At 34.8% G+C, this 12,041-nt stretch overlaps 1 protein-coding gene across 1 annotated transcript in view; it reads left to right on the forward strand.

Annotated features, from left to right (window-relative positions):
- The window catches only part of LOC148953700 (metabotropic glutamate receptor-like), a 265,383-nt gene that overhangs the window by 157,811 nt on the left and 95,531 nt on the right, over window positions 1-12,041 (forward strand). Inside the window, 1 exon segment of the mRNA XM_089085810.1 lies at window positions 8,178-8,406. Within this exon segment, the coding sequence (XP_088941936.1) occupies window positions 8,178-8,406 (229 nt within the window).

Consider the following 12,041-nt stretch of genomic DNA (forward strand, 5'->3'; position numbering starts at 1 on the left):
ACTCTTTTACATTTACTCCCCACTCCTTTACATAAGCGGACTTTTACCCCCACTCCCTCTGAGAGGTGGTGAAAAAAAATTTAATCTTTCTTCCAGCATCAACCCAGTGGTGGATCTAGGAGGGTAAGGGGGCGCACGCCCCACCTAACATAGTCTAAAGTAGTGTAATTTACTTAATTAACGCACAATTGCGTTAATTAAACTTGCTCCTAACGCAAGTTTATCGGATCACCCGATTTTGCCCCCCCCCAAAACAAAAAATCCTGGATCCACCCCTGCATCAACCTCAATATGAAATACTGACGCCTGTTTTGTAATAAGCAAATTTTTTATTCAGATTAGAGTACTTTCTGCCTAGACCAGAACTAATGGTAGTTAAGATTGAATTTATATTACATACAATTTAAAATTACAACAGTTATTGCCTCTTCTAGCAATGATTGGATCCCGTCTCCTGTTGACATTCTGCGAAGGGGTTTGTGGGATTTCGAACTTTATTTTGGAATTTTCATCAAACTACCATCTGTTTCGGGAGATCCCCCTTTTTCTAAAATTATGCCCGATTTTTGCGCCGGCAACTTTTGATGAATACCTTTAACCTTTATTATTTTTGCTGGTTTGAAATAAAAAAAAAAGAAAAATTTCGCTTGCATAAATTGTTTTCAAACTTTCGTTTTTAGAGTTTCGGTTGCTATGAAAACGGGTTGTTTTTTGCTTGCTATTCCTTATCAAAACTATTTGATACTAAATTCTTCCCCTGAATTATATTATGATAATAAAAGATTTTAAATACCAAAAATATAAAATCTTTAGAATTTTTTAATTGGCATAACTTATGATACGCAATACCAATATATTTTTTTCCATCCGGTCAACTTATCAGTTCAATTGATCAGTTATCTGAATTCCTAGAAATAGAACTTTAAAATTTTAATCCCCATAAGGATTAAATAAAAGTCAAGAATGGAGCATTTACTACCCCTTGTAATGACAGCTGAAGCCACTTGCCCTCCCCTGCTCCTGGTCTGCTACTCCTGTGCCAGCTAACCCATAAAACAATGTAAATCTTTATTTGGATACTCCCAGTTCAGCCAAGTATTCTTATCAGTTCACGTGAGAAATTTCCTTGCCAAATAGTGAAGATGGTCATCAGCGTCTTAGCTTCTGCGCCCACTTCACCCAAATATAAAAAGAAAGCACTCTCCAATTATTGATAGGTCACGGCTTACTTAAACTCCTGACTGATTACTACTCTAAAAGTGCTTTTTGGAAAGATTTGTCAGATAAGCGAGAACATGAAAGATTGTGTAAGGTCTTTGTTGTCAAAAAGGAAAGCATTCGAGTGGTTAGTAATTGAAGAAAATTCAATTAGCACAAGGAATGTGACTTGGATAAATAAAAAGAGAGAAAAAACTAATGTAGTTAGTATGTTCATCACAAAACCATTTTTCCTGATAATATTGTCAGTAAGCAAATATGTTGTCAAAAAGGAAGGCATTCTAGTGTTTTTGTAATTGAATAGAACTCACTTACCATAAGACATATTATGCAGATAAAAATAACAAAACGCAATGCATTGATCATAGCATTTATTTTCAGACAAGCTGATGAAGAACACGCTTGTTCTTCTTTTTAGGGGGACATTTTGGGTGCGATAGTGGCCTCGGAAATAAAAGCTGATTTACAAGAGATATTTAAAATATAATATAAAAGTCAAATCAAAATAGATATTTCGGAGTTGAGCATGAGGTTGCAGCCGATACTTTCCCTTTATTTCTAGTTGACGACATGTAGCGTAATTTGGAAATTTAGCTTCCCTAAACGTATTTTATTCTAGATTCGAATTCTTCACTCCTTTCATATTAGAGTATTTTTAGCAAAAAAAAGTAACGGAAAGTATAATAATTTATCTGAGAAATTAGTGTCTCGATTTTATTTTATTTTGCCAATTGTTAGTTGTTTATTTTTTAACAATTCCATCAAAATATTAAAATTTCTTTCGAGCTGGGATTTGATGTTTAGTCTTTCCTATAGATTGATTTAAAGATACGGCAAGAAAAGAAAGAATTTAATTTAAAGATAATTCAAAAATTAGTGCAAAGAGCGAGGTGTTGAGTAGGGGATAGTTCGTTTCATATACGGAATAATTTATGTTTGTTTTGCGTTTTAATGTTGCTCCTACTTTCAGTTGAAAGGTTTTTTTTATCCAATAGATTAAAGCTCCACTTGGGCTAATAGTTCAAAGCATTTAGCCAGATTGAAAACATATTCTTTTTGCCCACGCATCTCCTCTCTGATCACAAAACTACCCAGCCCCGTGCCCCCTCCCTTCTCAAAGCAATCAAAAATGTTCAGTTAAATCACCACCTATCATTCTTGATGTGTCACAGATATGCCATTTTTAAACCGAGATATATACTTCCTTATAATTTACTTTTACCCCTCACCCCCAAGGCAAAAATTGAGATCCCCTTGATCTCGCAATACCCCTCACTATTTCAACTCACTTATCCCACTTTTGCCTGAGGTAATGTAAATTTGCCATTTGGATAACTTGAGTACACACGGTTTGTTTCGTTCTGCATCGCTACTTAACTGGGAATAGATTTCATTCCAACTTGGTCCATAGTGCCAAAAATTTTAAATATGGAAGGCCACATATTTAGAAACTTATCCTTTGTCCCTCTCCCTAGTCACTATTCGAGGCTCACCGCCCCCCCCCCCCAAGAAAAAAATATCCCTGAAAGTTTTAGCTTGATCCCAAAATTCTTTTCCATGATCTTGCCGATACGCGTTTAAATGATGAAATAAATGATGAAATAAATGATGCAACAAATGAAGAAATAATGATGCAATAAATGATGAAATAATGAGATTTGCTTATGAAAACGCATTACAAAAAAATAATTGACTTAAAGTAAACTTGTAAAGCGGTAAAGTACAGTAATCTCTCTTTACTCAATGTTGGTACTGAAATGGAAAAAGATAATACCTTTCTAACAGTCATTCTTTTCTTTTGTTGTTTTTAGCTTTTGTTTTTCTATGTCTTACAATAACTGATTAAAGATCACCTTCCCTGTAATCTGTTAAAAAAGGTCGTGAACGTTTAATATGCCCTACAAACCCTCACACTAGTAAGACAAAAATGGAGAGATTTTAATGAATGTGTCTAGAAAAGAACAAACCACTGTTGATCAAAACATTTCAAGGCATATGGAAACCACGTCTGGAAAAGTAAAATTTGCCTTGAGAGCATTAACAAAAATTTATTTAACAAACAAAAAACAATACAAAAAAAGAAATATTTGCCAATAAGGCTTTATGGCGTATGTCTTGTAAAATGGATATTTACCAATCTACTTTATTTATGATGTGACATGATTTTTTGTACCAAAAGATACTTAAAATAGGATCTGTAACTGGGTACACTTTATCATTAGTAAATCTCCGTAGCACTCATTCGATCGCTAATCTGAAAACAATTATATGATGCTATGCAACTAGCAATAGTTTCTTGGAGTACTTTTTGTATATCAGCAGGCTTGCCACCACTGGTGATTTATTACCAGATCTGGTGATTTTTGATCCTCCTGGTGATTTTCTTGAATCTGGTGATTTTTTCTTTATTTTGGCTATTTTTGGTTATTTTAATTTAATTTGGTGATTTTCTACAAAAGTAGTTGACATTCCATGCATGATTGGTTTCCACTGTCTTACTGAAGTGAAAAAGTCAGTGAATATCATATTTATGTCTTGTTTTTATTTGTTATTTCTAAAGAATAGCGTTATTTTGAGCTTTTCTGTATCCTTTTAGCTTGGCAATCGGCTTCCCCCTAGTTGGAAATTTTAATTCATAAATAGATGCGTGTCCCTTGTGGGTCATGTGTGCTATAAACGGATTGAGGCTCAGAAACGAAAAAAAAATTTCAGGTAAAGAAAGCATAGTCCCACATGAACATAAATTCAGCAGCCTAGGATAGGTTTTTTTTCCAAGGGACTTAACAGTCTCTGGGAAGGGGAAGAAAAGATACTAGGTTTCGAACGCAACATATATTTTGTTTTTAGAGTCTTGAACACACTAAACAGAGAAACTGTCATAATTTTGTTTTTGTTCTTTAGGCTTTTGTCAACATAGGCCTACTTGTCTATGACACAGACAAAAACATGCATAGCTCGCCCTAACCAGGACTGAGATTAGGCTTAGCCTAGCTACGTTTCTGATGGGAGTTTGCTGAGAAATTAATCTTTAGCATTAAAGTAAATGGACTCTTGAGGGAGAACTTTAACAGCAAAATTTTTATCTGATTTTCTTATGTGCAGAATGTTGACATCGGACAAGCCTCACTAGAAATGTTTCATAGTTGATGCTATATTAAATCTAAGTCTGATATTCCTGCTTTGGCCTATTATATTCATACTATGGGTTAAATTCAAATCATCCACACTCCCTGTGCTTGCTGGACTTTGGGCTGAACTAACTTCAGAATAGGTGTTCTATTTTATTATTCCTACAGTTAGTGTTGACAAGTAATCTTGAGACAAAGAGAGGAAATATGCTTTATTCCATTTTCAAGCTCTTTTTCACTGTTGTTTCTGGCCAGTTATATTGTATTACCATTTTTTGCTTTGCATTCACTGTAGAATTCGGTTTGAGGACGAAAAATGATTATTGTGGTTATTTTTGAATGGAAACTGGGAAAAAGATAAAGAAAAGATTTTGCAAAGTAAAGACAAAGGAAAGTAAAATAGTATTTAAATAAATAAAAAGGTTGCTTATGTGCAGAAACAGGATTTTAGGGTCACAATTTCAGTTTTGATTGGAATTCCAGTTTTTGGTATGAATTCTCTTCCTTCTTGAGCAATAGCGTTTGACAAATATGATGTCTTAGCTTAGGGTTCCCAACGCGTCTTTTTGTTGTGATGCCTATCATTATTGACCACCGAATTTGGTGATTTTGTTGGTGATTTTGGTGAAATACTGGTGATTTTTGGTGATTTTCTTGGTGAAAAACTGGTGATTTTTGGCGATTTCGGTGAAATACTGGTAATTTTCTTGGTGAAAAACTGGTAATTTTATTTTGGTGTGGTGGCAACCCTTCATATCAGGGTTAGTAGGCTTTTGGATGATCATAATAGAGTGCATTTTTTCTTTTATGTTTTTTGAAGTGCAAGTGCTTATATCTCGTTATTAAGATTATATGCAGTCAATAGGTTTCGTGAAAAGAATACAATATGGAGTTTGGTGAGTTTTACCAGTTTCGTTTCACAGCTAGGGGGTCCTGTTAAAAATGTCCAAAAAATTTGTAGACGTAGGGGGGGGGAGTGTAGTATTTTTCTCTATTCTTCACAAGAAAGTATATGCTAAGGTCCCACAGGTTCGATAGCTAGTTTAAAGTATATCTTTCTACCATATTCTAAGGTTTCTACGGAAAGAAAATATATTTTTCATATCACGATTTTAAAAAACTAGAATGTTGGGTTCAAATCAAGGGAAAAATTAGAACTCGTTCTATCCCTTTGGAACTGAAGTAAAGCTATATGTATAAAAATATTTCAAGGAAGTTCCGATACAATTACTCTGTAGGAGGAAATAGTTACGTAGCAACCATGTCAAACTCTAAAATACTAGTAATAGAAAGATAAATTTTGTAATATGGTCACCTTGGATGCAAGGAAAGGCAATTAAGCTGAAAAAGTTACTAGAGCTCAATATTTTTAGACCAAAATGAGGCGTTAGTGTCACTTCTGTTGATACCTCTTGTGTTACTACCTCTTGAGACATAACCAGTCCTTTAAGAGCAGCAATATAGATAACATACTGTTAAATGCTTTACTGTATGAAGGGGACTATCTCTGCCGGAAGAGTTTTCCATATGGGGATTAATTGTTGGACGAAGATTGGAAACGACAAAGAATAAAATATATTTCAATTTAAAAAAAACCTATGATATGGAGGCATACTAGGGTATGGTTAAATGTATGTTATGATATGGTAAAACATACATAAGGTTAAAACGTAGGGTTATGTTATGTATGCATGGTATGTTATGAAGTTGTGTAGAAATGGGGAGTTTTTGCGATGACAGTGACAAGAATAAAACCTTGAAGAATGTTTTGGCTATATAGACGTTATCTGTCTTCTTGACAATGACAATTGTACATTTATCAGCGCTTCCTAAAAACTAAATGAAACACTAAAAAACAGATTTTGAGTTCAGACTATTTATATATACCATACATAAAAATGAATGAATGAATGAAGAAACTTATTTACCCAACTTTGTACGATAAACCATTGCAATAAAATAATACGCTCCTATCGGAGATCTGTTCTCGTAATTGATGAATGTAAAGAACATAAGAATTAGGGTTTTCGACAAAAGTAAGAAGTAAATGAATAAGTAAAAGAACACACCTCCAAAACTAAATAAGGAAAGACTTAACTAGAGAAGTAAGGTTGGGCAAGCAGTGCATGAAAGGCTGGGCAAGCAGTGCTCCAACATGGGAAACAAAGGCAAAAAGAATAAAAAAAAGAGTATAGAATATGTTTATACCTCGTCATAAAAACTCAGCAAATAACAATTCAAATAGGGAAAAATACTACACAGTGAAAAAAATGACGGAAAACTTATTAAACAATGACAAAAGCGCAAATACAGTGACCATCATCAGCAGATCTAGGGTACTCTTGCTGATGACGTCATTGTATATGTGATCGAAATATTCAGAATTGTTTTTAATTGTTTTCCACTGTCTAATAACATGATTTAAACCTATTTGAACTGTTATTTGTACATCATGGGAGAGCAGTGTGGTCTTCGAAAATACGAATTCAGCAAAACTAGTTTCATCATTGAAGGTCATCATAAGAACAAGATGGGGAAGATAAAAAGACGATTCAAAAGAGGACATCTTCCGGGTAGTGAATTCTTCGCTTTGATCTACATTTGTGTGTACCAAAGTATAATCACCTACGGAACAAGTACTGACAAAACTCTCCGAAAGTGACACTGCGTACCTCAGCGCCTCTAGACGCAAAATGTTGTACTACTTAATCGCTCCGAGCCAAAGTAATTTGCTCCGGCCAATAATAATGCTAGAGCGTGATTCAGGCGACGAGTGACCGGGATGAATTGTGTATTTACGGTTTTTAGTTGCCAGGTTCGCATAGGTATACAAAGGGTCACTTTTTTGTGTGGAGAGGATAGGTTTTCTCAGTACTTGTTCCGTAGGTGATTATACTTTGGTGTGTACGGTCTGAAAGGCCTTTTATCCAGAAAACAGGTTTTAGTTCATTGACACATATTTCAAAAGACCATAGCTTAATAATTCATATCCTTGCAGCAAATTCTTGTTATGTCGCAAAATTGTTTCCCACATCACTTCCATTCATCTAAAAGGAGGAAATTTTTTTCACTGCTTGAAACTTATATTCTTTGGATTTTAATTTTCTGTTTTTTTTTTCATTTTTTTAAATTTCTCTGCAATATATTAAAGAGAATTGAATGGAGAATGGATAACATGCTGACTGAAGCTTTATTAGCGTTATGGGAGTGAGCATAAGAAACATAATAAAGCTTCATAAGAAGCTTTATGAGTTGTAAAGGGGCCGAGCATGCTGAACCATGGGTATAAAATATACAATGTCTACAAGTTGTTTATCATAAAGCTGATAAAGCCCTCTCATCGCAGATATCAGAAGATATTATAATTTTTCCATTCTAGGATAAATTAGAATCAACTATGAACTGAACCTCTGTTCAGTAAAAAAAAATTAATCTACTCTTTAGGAAAATACTATTGGGCATAAGCTATGTCAATAGATTGTTTAAATTCGAAGTTTCATTCAACTGTCTCATTTTCTGATTATTTGCAAGGAATGGATTTAAATCATTATTGTAAATTATTTTATAAAAAAAAACTAAATAAATTTTTGTAGATACATTAATGCCAAGAAAAATTTTCAAAGAAGTTCGAGCAGCATTCTGTTTTTTTTTTGTTTTTTTTTTATAGAAAGCCCAAATTAGAATATCTACTAATTCTTTTTCAATAAAAAACTGAAATTTGATGATCCTAGCAGCAGAAAAGAATCCTGCACACCGAAACTAAACTATTTACGTATGGAACCCTTTCTCGACAAATATTGATCCTATAAGCTTGACTTTTTCTTCCCTTAGGGGCATTCTTGCTGCTGCCAAGCGGTTACTGCGACAGAGACAATTCTTTTGGATCGCCAGCGACGGTTGGGGTCGCCAGACAAAAATTCTAGAAGGCTTAGAAGATGTTGCAGAAGGAGCATTAACGGTGGAGCTAGAGTCTAGAAAAGTGCCGGCTTTCGATGAATATATGGCTAGTCTAACCCCAGAAAGTAACATCAGAAATCCTTGGTTTGATGACTATTGGCAGGTCAGCATTGATTTATGTTAGAAGCTTATATAAATATAAATGTTGGCATTTACAGGGTGAATGATTCAAATTTTCGAAGAACAAGGTAAATCAGGGGTACCATTCCAAATGAAATATGTACTTGTTTATGGCACTCTTCTGGCCCCTTTCAAAAGAGACCATTTTTGCAGAACGTGAAGTTTTTTTTTATCGTCCAGTTTAATCTCCAGGCAAGTGTGAGTAAATTGATCTTCTAGCAGGAGAGGGAGCACTGTGATAAGCTAAGGCAATTTCATCAAAGTGGTAGCAACTCATCAGGGGTCAGGGGTTCGAGTCCTGGCGTCGCTGGTTGTTTGGTTTGGAAGGGGGGTCAATTGTGTGACTCTGTAAGCTCAATCAGAGTCGACCCAGGTCTAAATGGGTACCTGGAAAAATCCAGGAGAAAAACAAGGGAAGCGTCGGATAATTAACCACGCAATGCACTCCCACCAAAGGCATGGAATCAGGAGATCGGTACCTGCGTAACGCAGACCATTGGTCGGCATCCGAAAAAGTTTTAAGTTTTTTAAGTCAGGCTGAGTTTCGGTAGTGAAAACCTTACTGGAGGATAGAGATACATTTTAAGAATAAATAACAAAAAAAACGGTTGAATTTTAAGAACATTTAGAAAATTACTCGGTAATATCGGGACTTTGTAGGGACAGGGCTTGAAGACACCTTCAACTCCTAAAATAGAAAAGGAGATGGCTATTCAGACAAGCTATTACTTGACTTGACTTGCTTTATTTACTACTAATTACAAAATAGACTATATGCAAGCAACCACCCGGGGAAGGCTCAAAAAGCCTGATGAAAGACGGCTGCAATCCTCTAATTCTCAACCTTTTACCAAACCTTTTACAACCTTTTTATTAAATTTATGAAATGAGTAAAGCCCAGGACGTCAGTTCAGGGAGGATCAGTTTTTACAATTCTCCTTTGGTTTCCTTCAGCTGGGACTGTTTTGACCGAACGGAATATTTTTCTGTCATTTAATTTAGTTCCCAGAAGTCTGCAAGTAAATAAATTTTCTAGCACAGTAAAATCATGGAAGCAGCAACAACAAATTAATTCGATAGAAACCAGTCGATATTATGGTTAAAGTTTTGAATACAATGAGATTTTAGGATCCATTTCCAGATACACCAGATACAGGATCTAGCAGGAGGTAGGATCCATACACCAGATACAGGTGAGTCTAAAGAATTCAAAAGGGTGCGGGATTGAGGATATATCTCTCTGTGAAAACTCGTCTAAAAAGGAGATGGTAGTAGCTACTACCATCCTGCTCCAATTAGATACCTGCTCCAATATCGTGAAAACCAAATAAAATCGGGGACATTATCAGGGAAGATACGTGTTCTTGGTGCTCTTCTGGTTTCCTACAAAGGAAGTGTTTTGTCAAACCAAATATCGTTCTTTAACATATATTTTACTCGCCTGGCCTGTGCAAACAAAGGAATAAGTAAGATTTATGTTAGCAGTGGGTGATATTTACGTTAGTTAGGATTTATGCTAGAAGCTTCTTTGAAGATGGAAATGGAGGTAGTAACTGAGATAAATGCTTTAATTTCGTGAAAAACGAGTAAAAGAGGAATATAATATGAGGGGAGGTACGTGTTTATCTTATTGCTCCGGTTTCCTTCAAAAGGAACTGTTTAAATAAGATTGCATCTGTGTTAAAGTACCTAGGACAGTGAAGCTCAAATATGATTTTTTGAATTCGTGAAGTGGGAACTTGTACAACCATAAATACCTTCAGAAAAAAGCAAAAACGTTATTTTTAGTGAAAAATTCCAAGAAATAAATTTATGCAGTTTTGAGTAACAGCGGGTAAAAAATAAAAAAGAAAGAAAGATATGAGTGTGATAAATAAGCAAACAAACAAGCTTTAACCTTTGACAGGTTAAAGAGGTTTAAGAGGTTTATCAGGTTAAAAGAGGTTTAGGTTTGCTTTGAAGATATTGTGTTTTTAGAAATCAACACTTTGTTTCTGTGTTTCGGAAGTTGATCGTTGTCAAATCGAGGTAGTTAGTTCTGCTTATTTACTTAGGCATTTCAACGTGACAACACTGACCAAAATGAGCTACTGCTAAAATATAAAAATAAGAAAAGTATTTGAACAAACAACAGAAAATACATTTAGATAAAAGTGCAGCCCAGGAGTATAGGCAGTATATTATTTTACAGGGAGGACATTTCAGGAGACGCTAAATATGTAGAAAAAATTCAGAACAGTCGAAATAGGTGACAAATGTTGAACGCTATTCGGATAAATCGTAATAATTTGGAGGGACCCGGATTTGAAAGCTTCTCTTCCTAGATACATATCTGCCTAGTCCTTATATTCTGTCTCCATACCTAGATTTTTTTTTAAATTCCAAGGACATCAAAGCAAAAACATTTCTATCCCATGGACCCAATTTTAGGCCTATTCATGCCTGAAAACCTACATTTTCTAAGATTTTTCCTTCGTTTTATTTTTCAAAATTATGAAGCTGTTAGTGAAGTTTCACATTTTCGTCAGTCTAGCCGCGTTGAACCACGACAATAAAAGAGTATAATTGATTGTTTTCAATAGACAATACTTTCAGTCCGTAAAAATTCTAACGTTAACAGTATGCGGATTCCCAAAGACAGCTATAACTTCAAAGAAAAGTTACATGTTTTTAAAGGATTTGGTGTCATATATCTTTCGCCAATCTTGGCCAATTTTAGACCCGTGCTTCTTTCTCTCCCTTTTTTTTAATTTGGTAAATTAAAAAAAAGTTTGGTACCACTCCCTTTTTTATTTTTTATTTTTTTTATTTGGTGCCCACCAAATTTTTTTTCTGAAATTTTTTTTCAGAAATATTTGGTTTTGTTAGTCTCCAATAATCAGATTTCAATTTCACTGTTCTTTTAAATCAAATATTTAATAAAATTGGTCAAATGGCAAGGACATGAAAAACTGTGTAAATACTACGAGGTAAAATTGTGAACACCCGAAAATGAAATACCTAGAGCAAATGGAAGGAAAAAAAACAAAAAATTCACATACAGAAAACCAGTCCAAAACGTACCGTGCTGTTGGTGTAATATTTTGGAATCAGTCAGGTTGGGTTCTGATGCTCAAAAGGCAAAAGTACGTATTAGCTCGTTCTTCTCACCAAATCTGATCTGACAGAATTATTTAGATCTGACAGCTGTTTCTGGATGAAATAAAATGAGGACCCTCCCCCCTAACTGATATGATCGGGTACGAATCGTAAAAGCCACAACTATTACACTTGTTTTTACTTCCACTATGTTTAAATCTGACCTGACAACAGTTTTTAGTACATATAATAAAAGCAACAGTTTTATGACCCCATCCTTAAGGGCTTCGACTGGCTGGAGGTATTTTTGACACTTAGCGTCCCGGTCCTAGTTTATCCACTCCGATGTATATTTCAGTTATGAAGGGGCTATCAGTAGAGTGACTTTGTTTACCTTGTACAGTCTTGGCAAACGTAATCGAATGCGACATTAGTATTCTCGTAATTAGTTATAACCGTATTTCTGATACGTCATTTTATAATTTTTTGGAATAAAGATGAAAAATTTAGTTTTGTAATCAGAAAGTGGGCCCACATGAG

This window comes from Artemia sp. Qi Xiang Cuo, chromosome 3 (assembly GCF_049724085.1).
Source record: "Artemia sp. Qi Xiang Cuo chromosome 3, ASM4972408v1, whole genome shotgun sequence".
NCBI lineage: Eukaryota > Metazoa > Arthropoda > Branchiopoda > Anostraca > Artemiidae > Artemia > Artemia sp. Qi Xiang Cuo.